General features: G+C 40.3%; 1 protein-coding gene across 2 annotated transcripts; it reads left to right on the top strand.

Moving 5' to 3' along the window:
• The first annotated feature begins 260 nt into the window (after positions 1-260).
• On the top strand, positions 261-9,934 carry cth (cystathionase (cystathionine gamma-lyase)). Of its 2 annotated transcripts, none has more exons than XM_020596830.1 (12): positions 261-542; positions 2,068-2,149; positions 2,372-2,467; positions 2,636-2,745; positions 2,970-3,104; positions 3,191-3,248; positions 3,556-3,633; positions 3,925-4,077; positions 4,664-4,785; positions 5,033-5,085; positions 5,365-5,503; positions 5,611-5,819. In XM_020596830.1, exons 1-12 carry the CDS (start codon positions 357-359, stop codon positions 5,635-5,637), a joined length of 1,239 nt encoding a protein of 412 aa, XP_020452486.1. In that variant the 5' UTR covers positions 261-356; the 3' UTR covers positions 5,638-5,819. The 2 variants fall into 2 exon arrangements, with proteins under 2 accessions (XP_020452486.1, XP_020452487.1); XM_020596831.1 differs by lacking the exon at positions 5,611-5,819 and adding an exon at positions 8,683-9,934 and having other exon boundaries at positions 262-542.
• The last annotated feature ends 614 nt before the right edge of the window (positions 9,935-10,548 follow it).

The following is a 10,548-nucleotide window of genomic DNA, read 5'->3' as shown; positions in this document are numbered from 1 at the left end:
GATGGGAATTTGCTCAATTAAGTGGAACTAACTTGGAAAACTAATTTAGTAATTAATTGAGGCTGAGTTAAAAGGTGTACCCTGCCTTACTCAAAAAACAGGAAACATTGCATCACTATAGCGCATACAGAACACACGCACAAAGGGTGCAAACAACGTGTAGTGTCACATGTGTTTGACGCCCCTTCTAAATAGCCAATCGGAGCCGCCTTCTGCTTGTTGTTGAGCGCTGATTGGCTCACACAGAAAGACACCGCCCACAACTCGGTTAAATAGCGTTCTTCCTTCACCATATACACTGTAATGCGTACTCATCCTGTGCCAGCTATACTTAGTATTTGGGGAAGCGTGCCGTTATGGAGCCGAAGCACAAACTAGACGAGCAGAGCGGCGTGTTCGCCGGTTTTGCACCGCCTTTTAAGTCTTTCGCCACAGAAGCAATACACGTCGGTCAGGAGCCGGAGCAATGGACATCAAGGGCTGTAGTGCCGCCGATTTCTCTCTCTACCACGTTTAAGCAATGCGAACCGGGAAAGACCGCCGTAAGTACCCGATATGGGCGTTGAGGTGTGAACACTGATCCAGTGTTGTGTCGAGACCCATCTAGTAGCTTACGTATATACATAAATCTCTTTTTAAATAAAACAGTTTATAAATATGTTAATACTGTTGTTAGGTTATTTCTTAGTTAGATAGATATGGATTAGAGATCTGGTGTCTAGAAATGTTTAGTACAGACAGGGTGACTAGCTTTGCTGTAACTATTCAGCCTGCAGTAAGGATTGCAGGCACGCCAAGGTTACAGGAAAACTGCTGTTAGTGTCAACTGTAATGCTAGTCTTAATATTTGTCTTAAAGTGTAAGGTTATGTCCAATTGTTTAGATACACACCACGAAAACAACAGTCACGCACCTTGACTTTTCCTCATGTTTTGGCTAAACGATAGAGCAGCTGCAAAGCTTGCTTATCGGGTGGCGTCACGGTTTGACGCCCCTTGTAGCATGGGCTAGCCCAAAAATGATTAATATTATATAGGTTGTTGGGTCCAGACATCTTCAGCTTTTCTGCTGCCTGCAGGCAGAGGGGTGAGAGAGCTCTGGACGTGTAATGTGAATTTTACCTGTGATCCTCTGAATAAACCAGCACGGTTATTTTTTATAAAATCTAAAGCAGTCTCTTTCGTCTCATTGAGAGTTCCTGGTTTGAAAGAACCGGAAGAAGCTACAAAGAAATAATAGCTTATACTGTCAATCTGCTTGTTACCCATTAGGTAGATAGCCTAGCAGTGGTAATGTAGCATCGAGTGCAGCTAGTTTTAACTACATTATAAAGGCCTACCGTTAAGTAGTAGGGTCAAGTGGTTACTAGCCTGCAAAAGGTCACCTGATCTGAGATTAACTGAAAAAATAAAAGCTGTTCTCCATGTCGACATTTAATTAAACAGAGATGGTCCATCACATCCAGCTTCTATCTTAATTTTTTAGGAACTCTCTCTTATCTAAGAAGAATTTCTACAACACTATCATATTCTGTCTTTAGTTTAAGTAGTGATAGACCATTTGTGCTGCATGCAAGGTCAGCAACTTCAATTAATCTCTGTCAATGATTATACTGCAGGTTATTCCCATCTGTTTTACACATTGCAAGTGTGGTTGGGCCATTTTAAATGCTCTGGTACAAAGACAGACAGGGTAAAATCAGTCACTGAGAACAAAGGTCATTTGTAGGTTTTGTCAGTCTTATATTGTTTACTTGTTGCCTTATGGAAGAGCATCGCACATGCGCACTGAGAGCCACTGTACTGGAGTCAAGCTCCTGGCCAATAAATCTGATTCTGAAATTCTGTTTTAGCATGTGTATTTGTGTGATAGTGGCAAGCTAATATAAGTATCGAAGGTGATTAGGAAGTTACAATACATTAAAGAATTTCATTGTTTCAGCTAGAATTTATGAATGCCCACTTGTGTTTGGGCAACCAAAGGCTCCCTTTTCCTGTTGTTTGGACACAGTATATTATAAATCTTGAATTTAGTGACAACATTTCTAATAGCTATGTCTTTATGAAGGGGTATGAGTACAGCCGTAGTGGGAATCCTACAAGAGACTGTCTTGAAAAGGCTGTGGCAGCTCTGGATGGAGCAAAGTACTGTAAGTAAGACTATTTGTGTTGGACACTCGTATAGTCATGGCAGGCATATTCCACTGTGACAGGACATATGTAACACTGCAGCACAACAAATAAATGATTAAGGCTTGAAACATCAGTCATAATGGATACACTGTATGCAACTACAGCCTGTGCTTCCAGTGACAAGATGACATAAAAGGGATTTTTGGTCTGTACAGCTTTTGTGCTTTTCCCCCTTGCAGGCATTGCTCTTGCCTCAGGACTGGCAGCCACAGTGACCATCACTCACATGTTAAAGACAGGTGACGGGATCGTCTGCATGGATGACGTGTATGGAGGTGAGGCGCCCCTCTGAAATGTTTCTTTTTTGCCACGTGCACCATTTACAGTCACCTTGTACAAAATTGTCGTAGGTCTGAAAAAAAAAAGCACATTGTGAGTTGATTTTGAATCAAAAGTGGGGTTATATTTGGGAATGTTAATTAAGTCTCTCTTTTAATTGCAAGGCACGAACCGCTACTTCCAAAGAGTTGCCTGTGAACTTGGTCTGGAAGTGTCGTTTGCCGATTGTACAAAAACGGAGCTGCTCAAAGCTGCACTGAAGGCCAACACTAAAGTAAGTCAAAGACTAATGATTCACTTTGTGTTCTTTTCCAAACTTATTTCCTTTGCCAAACTTGAAGCGATCATTGACGTGGGACTTTATGTGATGGATGCTTTGGGCTTTATGTTCAATGCATCAGCAGATGAGGCTTTGTCAGTGTCGGTTTGCCACACCACTGACTCATCCTCCTGAACATGCCCATGCAGTGAAATTACCTCATTTCCTTGCTTGTGTAGCTGGTGTGGATTGAGACGCCAACCAACCCCATGATGAAGGTCGTTGACATCAAAGCCTGCAGTGATTTGGTCCACAAGCACAACAAAGACATAGTAGTGGTCGTGGACAACACCTTCATGTCTGCCTATTTCCAGGTGAGGCTAAGCAGCTCATGTTCTTCTAGTTTATGTAGAAATAAGTGACTGAATGATTAAGTTATGTTTGTCTTGTCCTCTTGTAGCGCCCCTTGGCTTTAGGAGCTGATGTCTGCATGTATTCAGCCACCAAATACATGAATGGTAAGTAGTGTACATTTTTCCATTTAATACATTCTAAATAAAAAGGTCAGTAATTTTACAAAGGCATGGCATAAGGTCATATTACAGTACTGTTAAGGGGAGCAGATGAATAAACAGGTGTCAAAATAAGTGTAGAGAAGGGAGTCTGTAATCTTCACCAGTGACCAGGTCATCATCAGTGGGTTTTTGGACTGTATTTTCATCAAACGAGTCTTTTTCAAGGAGAGAGAGTAAATGTGTATAGTCCAGAAAATGCTAAAACGCATACACGTGTCATTCTTTTAACTCCTGCCATACCGTTTTGCAGGTCACAGTGACGTGGTAATGGGTCTGGCCTCCATGAACCGGAATGATCTCTACGAGCGGCTGAAGTTTTTGCAAAATGGTGAGTAGAACAAAATTCAGCTACTCTTGCAGTCTGTATACTGAAGACATGTCTGGCAAGTACTGTCAGACTTCAGAACAGTTCTAGCGTCATCTGTTTAATGTCATTAATGTGCAACGCTGTATTTGGTGAGCTAGTTAATCCAGGCTAACATTCCCTCAAATGACCAAAACATGCTCCCGAGGCCAAACATCTGGAGCAATTTAAAACCTTCTCAGAAGGTCTGTTTTTGCCTGATCTTGTTTTTAGGAGACTAACTTTTTTACGTACTGTAATCTTTCCTCCGTTCAGCCCTGGGAGCTATACCATCTCCGTTTGACTGCTTCCTATGTAATCGTGGACTGAAGACTCTACACCTGCGGATGGAGCAGCACTTTAAGAATGCCATGGCTGTTGCCAAATTTTTGGAGGCGAATCCCAGGGTGGAGCGTGTCATCTTCCCAGGTAAAACTCTTATTGGGGAAAACTGGACTCATGGAAGCACAACAAGCCACAGGCATTTCGGTGACCTAGTATTCCTCGCCTTCCTGGGGCCAGTTGTCGTTACATAGTGTATGGAAGTATGAGGACATGGTGCACACCATTTCTCAGTCATCTAAGTTGTTGGTTAGAGACTCAGCATCTTTTTATTTGATTTAAAGAAGATTCAACGTAACTGTAATCTTATGCTTTTCCAGTGTATGCTGCACCTGGCCTCAGAGGAAGTCATTTTCTTTTTAAATGGAAATACAGGTAGTTGTGTCAAGCCCAAGCAAACCAGGGCTCCTGAGCAAAACTTGAATCTCGTCCCAAGTTGCAGAAAGGGCATAAAAAATTGTGACCACTAACTTCAAACTGATCAACATAAACCTAACATTTCCTTGGTCGTTTCTTTCATTACACCTGAAGCTACAGGTTGCAAAAAAGAAGCTGTCAAGTTCCTAAACGTTGAAACACTCGAGCCACATACTGGGCGTGTGCCTTAGGTGGGGATTAAAGGATTAGTCTATTTCACTGACCGGTTTTTCATGTTTTCTCTCTCTCGACACAGGCCTGCGCTCTCACCCCCAGCATGAAGTGATGAAGAGACAATGCTCTGGGTGTCCAGGGATGATCACCTTCTACATTAAAGGGAAACTTGAGCACGCCACCACCTTCCTCAAGAACCTTAAAGTAATCTGGCACATTTTTAGTGGCTCCTGTTGTCTCTAGAAGACCAGGTCGTATTTTTCTATAAATAACAGAGGCCCGTATGCTCACTGCTGGAAATGATCCAAGCCACAGTTTTTGTAGTTGGTTACTTAACTGCTTTTTTGTAGCTTGATTTTTCTGTTCCTTCCACTATTCTGACTGAGTTTACAACTATTTAGTGTGTTCTGGACTGTTTTACTTCATGTCCTCTGTTATCTTCTCATTTCAGTTGTTTGCAATAGCTGAGAGCCTCGGCGGTTATGAAAGTTTAGCAGAACACCCGTAAGTATCCCTGCAAAGCTGTATTCTTAACAGAGTAGCAAAATAAATAATTTTAGCTGTGTAGATTTTTTTTTTTTAATTATAAAACTGTACTGAACAATAGAAACATTTTCTGTACTGATGTTATCTGAGATCACACCAGGAGGGGGCAGCAGAGATAAAGAAATTGGAGAAACTGACTTTGAGACACGCTCCTTCAGTTTTGAAGTCCTTTGTAATAAAGCAGCTGTATTTTGCTCATATATACAGTAGGTGTCTCTGTCCTGTTTCATAATTTAGGGCAATTATGACCCATGCATCAGTGCCAGAAAAAGAGAGGAATGTGCTGGGGATTAGTGACACACTGATTCGACTCTCTGTGGGACTGGAGGATGAGGCCGACATTATTAAAGATCTGGAGCAAGCACTGGCTGCTGCTGTAAGTACCGAACATGCAGAGTGCCAGAAAGTTCTTTTAAACAGTATAGTAAAAACCAGTTCTTGACATGATACCAAATTTGTGGAAGCCTGGATATTTTTTTTCAGCTCTCTTGTCCCCAGAGAAAGCCTTGACCAACCTGAGAAAGTTAGGTTTATCTACTCCACACTAATTGGTGAGAAATCGTCAGGGGGAGAGCACTTATTTTCCAAGTTTTGACCTCTACAGAAGAACCTACTGAACAACCAAGACTGAGAAGTGACTTAGATCCTTGTTCTGTGCCAAATAAAATGAGATCTAATCAGAGCCCTGGACAGTGATATTTTTTTCCCCTTCTATTTTTTTCTGATATCTCTTTTTTTGATTCACATTAGCAGATGCTTAGTGTGAACAGCAAGCTCAAAATGTTTGTTTATAGTCAGAGTACCTCTAACCCACATCTCCAATCATGTCCCATTGAATAGAATCCAGGTTTGGCAACACTGGACCTCGATTAGTTTGTGTTGATGCCATTAGCCTAGGGGAATCACATACATTTCCAACCTACACTCTGAATGTTTGATATATTTGGTACGGACAAGAACAATGCAATGACTGGTACATTATTAGTTAAAAGGATCCTGCTTTTAAACACAAACTCCTAATAGCTAATTTATTTTTAATGGTGCCGATGTGTTAAAATGTAAAACCTATAGGCAAACAAATGGGGCGCAGTTTGTAACCCACTGCATAATTCATCGACTCCATAGCAACATTAGGTTTCTGTTTGACGCTGCCTCCAGCCTGTAGACAGATTGCGCAACATTAATTAAGTGCAGAACATTTAAACATTGCGACACTAAACGGGAACGCTGGCCAACAGGGATTATCACCAAGATGTATTTGTACTTAATGCACCACACTTCATCACAGCTCACTTTACACCATAAGCTTTATGGCTTCCATGATGTGAAAAGGATCTAGTGTGACTTGCTAATGATTAATCAGAGGATAAATGGACCCGTGGCTTGGTGTACATTAGAATTACTAGGTTGTATCTAAACTTAGTGCTGTGTGAGATGCAACGACTTGTACTTGTGACCAGTATTTAAAAAAAATTCAAGGTTCCAGGGAAGATCTTTTTAGGAATCTTTAAAAACAGCAAACTAGAATGGATGATCTAAGTTATAACCTCAAGGAAACTGTCCTCATCTAGAGTTGAGAACAGGCAAAATGCCACTGAGGTGTTCATGAGCAACATTTTCATGGAGACCACAAACTGCTCTATGTATCTGACCTGTACAGTGAAGATAAATCAGGCCTGGAGAAGAAGTGACAATTATCTTGGGAACATTAGGATCTATAAAGCCCCACCTCTTCCTGCTGCATGAGCAGACCCATTATGCACTGTGAGGTTTTTGTGTCTTTGCTGCAGTCTGGGGCAGCCTTTTCTCAGCACGGGCCACTGGAGATAATTTCTCCATTTACAGTGGCTCAAAATGACAGTCTGGACTGTTATATGTAATCACATACTCTCCTTTATTTTAGCTTTTTAAAGTATGCCAAATATTAATGGATTCATACAAACACACTCGTGACTTCTGTTATAAATACATGAAGTTGATTTAGTAGCCACATGCATTTTGTCAGTGTTTAACTATGGAAACAATTCAAAGTGTTTCTGCCTACGAGATCAACAGATGGCTCACCAGAAGTGCTACATTGTTCCCAGAATCCACTTTCAAGTTCACTGCTCAGTTACGGTTTTTTCATCTGTGTGCAGTGATGTGCCAGATCTGGCACAGCTTGTCCAGACATCTGCATTGTTCTCATATCTCTTGACAACATTAGGTTTTCTTGCACAACTGTCTTTCTCTGTGCCCTGGAATGGTGGCTGGGGTTGAAAGTAGTTATGTACATTTATATAAGTACTGTATTGTAGCACAATTTAGAGATATCCGCATTTTACTTGAGCGTTGATTTTCTTCGACTTCACATTTTGAAGGCAAATATTGTACTTTTTACTCGACTACATGTATTTGGTATCTTTAGTAACTTTTCAGAATCAAACAAAATAGAGTATAATTCTAAGACTTTACTGATCCTCAGTGTGACATTCCCAAGCCACTCAGCAGTATGTAAAGTACTTCAGATTAAAAGGTAGTTAACATTAGCTCCACTTTACCAGCAGCAACATTAAAGTGATATTCACAACAATGCATCAGTAATTATAATCCAATAATATACTGTACATTAATGTGAAATGTGCCATTCTGCATAATGAGTAAGTATATTTTGATGCTAATGCTTTTAAGCAGCATTTTGAATGAAGGATTTATATTTGTAACATTATTTCTACACTGTGGTACTGCTACTTTTAAATCTGAGTACTTCTTCCACAGCTGGAATAAAATATCAAATATTTAGTTTTTCTGTCCAGTGGGGAAGGTCTGTGGATGGGCGTCCCTGAGCATTTTATATTAGTGATTTTTGAATCAGTCCGTATATGAAGACCACGGTTGGTCGAGACTTTGTCATTAAATTTACATCATCTGAGGTCTAGTGTCGTGGTTTTAGATAACTAATCACCAATTCAGACCTACTGACAACACTGCCATCAGCAGGATATTTGAATTAGCAAAAGATAGTTTTGCCACCTGATCTAGCATTGTGGCCTGCACCTCCTCTCCTAATGTCTCTGAATCCCTCTGCTGTAGCAAATGGAAATAAAATGGAGACAAATATCTGTCATGGCTATCTGTAGTGCCGGAAAAAGGCACCTCTGATGGGTGAACCATTTAATCGGATGAGATGTCAGATCAGACTGGGGCAGTGGTTACATTTCTGGTCAAGAGCCCTCATCCTAGGCTTGGCTTTGAATCCGAGTTTGGCTGTTGGCTGTCTCCAGTGAGACATTTATTGTTAAATGCCAGTTCGGTTGTGTTTTATTAACCGGTGTTCTCTGCAGTGAGCCTTTGGTTAATTTGCTTTTGGCTCGCTTTTTATGGTAGACATTTTGAAATCACACCTTGGCTCATCAAACAAAGAAAGAAGGAACAGTTGTATGGATTGTGCCTTTTCTTCTTAGTGTCACTTATATCAGCTGTATCCTCACGTCTATCTGCTGCTTCCTGGATGTGGACTGTACTGAGTATTGATTTTTAACGGTCAATCTTTCTTTTCCTGTTCTCTTTTAATAGCATCCAGAGAAATGAAATGTCTTCAGGGCATCTTCGAGGCTGGGGTTGAATCAGCTGATGACCAAACACACGGTGCCTCAATTCAGCGCACAAACAGCAACAGGGAACAACTTGTTCTTTAGAAAATACAAATCATGGTATCTGTGAATTATTAAGAGGGAGAATCATTGTAACGCTTGTTTTACTGGAATATCTGTCTTATTACGATTTTAGCTTTTTAGGTTTGTGTGTTTTAATTTTGATGGCTTTAATGGAGCAAAGTCTTATTCAGTGAGGTCTGATACAATGAGTTTCTCCACAAAAAAAAAGAACCACACCTAAATTTTTGATATTACTGAACATCTGCAAAATTAATTTGTCCTAGCAGTCTTCTGTGACACCTCTTCTTCTCTTGTTGACCTAATCCAAACAGTCTAAACTTGAAGTTCATCTATTTTCCAATTCTAAATGGCACAAATTGCTTTGTTAAACACGGCACAGATACACAGATGTGTGAATGAATTCTCATTAGTTGAACTAACCAGACTCAAAGGCAGAGCAAATCCTGCCACCTACTGTCCTAAAGTCAAAAATATTTTCTGTCATGGCTGCTGACAGACTTTAGAGGCAATATCACTTTGAGGAAGAAATATTTACATTTAAAAATGTGTAGAATGTGTTAATGTTGCTGAAATAAGGTACATACTGTGCTGGATACCAATTAAAGAAGAGAACAACTTATTCTTTGAGTTCAAGACTAATTGGGTTATTAACCAATAAATGTGGGAGTGTTGGGTATAGAGTGGCATATTTGGGGCATGTGTGTACCAGCAATGATCATGTTTGTATAGCATCAACTGACAGTTTTTTACAGGAGTATCTCTCAGTATAACATTGTGTGTCCTGGAACATAAAGAATATTAACATAGCTTCTCATGTTGTTGTGTGTATGAGCAGTTGTCTCTTTCTTACTTCAAAAAGTACAAAACATTATGACCATTCTTAGGATATGGAGTTGCTTTTTAAAACACTGTATGGGATTTGTAGAAAATTTAAATATCAATGCTGTTACCCTTTAAGTCCCATCGTTTGCTCGTTCCTTCCTGAAAAAGCTCTCCAGTGAATTTTGTTTTTGACTCATTTTTTTAAAGGGTTAGCTTGTGTCGCTGATGTGTAAAAGGGCATGCCAGAGTCAAGTGCGGTATTGAGGCAAGGGCAGAAACAGTCGTTTTTCAAACTAAAAATAACTATAATTTTAACCACGAAATTTTTTCTTTGCGGCCCAATAGCAAATGATCCATGGACCGGTACCGGTCTGGGGACCCCTGTGTTACATCACTGTTTTAGGATTATGCTTCATTAAGAAGCATAATTGTCATTTATGTAACTGGCAAATCCATTAAAATCAGTTTGCAGTATACGACTGCATCTCTCACTTCTTGTCAACCATCCTGCTGTACAAACATGAGCAGTGTAATAGTAAATTCAGCATCAGTAAGCATGGCAAGTCAACACGCCACGTTCAATTTAGCGTGGATAGTAGTGAGTTATACTCTGGGGTTTCAGCTGATGGATCAAATGAGCTAGTTGCCATCCTAATGACCCAACCATCAACATTTCCACGGGGAGACTGAAGGTCTCAGTTCTCTGTAGAAGACCAATTATCAGCTTGAAAGGTTTTGGCTCACTGGAACTTCAATTTCTTGTTACCTCCAATCATGTAATGGATTTTGCGTCTCAGAGGAGCATCTGCATCAGCTATTCACTCAAATCTCTCAAACCATTTTGAATTTGCTGTGTTTAAAAAAACACCCCCACATTCTTGCAGGAAACCTGCATGTCCACTTAGACTGTACACTGTAGATTCATGGGAAGTGGTGGGTTTAA

This window comes from Monopterus albus, unplaced genomic scaffold, assembly GCF_001952655.1.
Source record: "Monopterus albus unplaced genomic scaffold, M_albus_1.0 scaffold31.1, whole genome shotgun sequence".
Taxonomy (NCBI): Eukaryota; Metazoa; Chordata; class Actinopteri; order Synbranchiformes; family Synbranchidae; genus Monopterus; species Monopterus albus.
The sequence above is the reverse complement of the archived record's forward strand: the minus strand, read 5'-3'. Positions and strand labels throughout refer to the sequence as shown.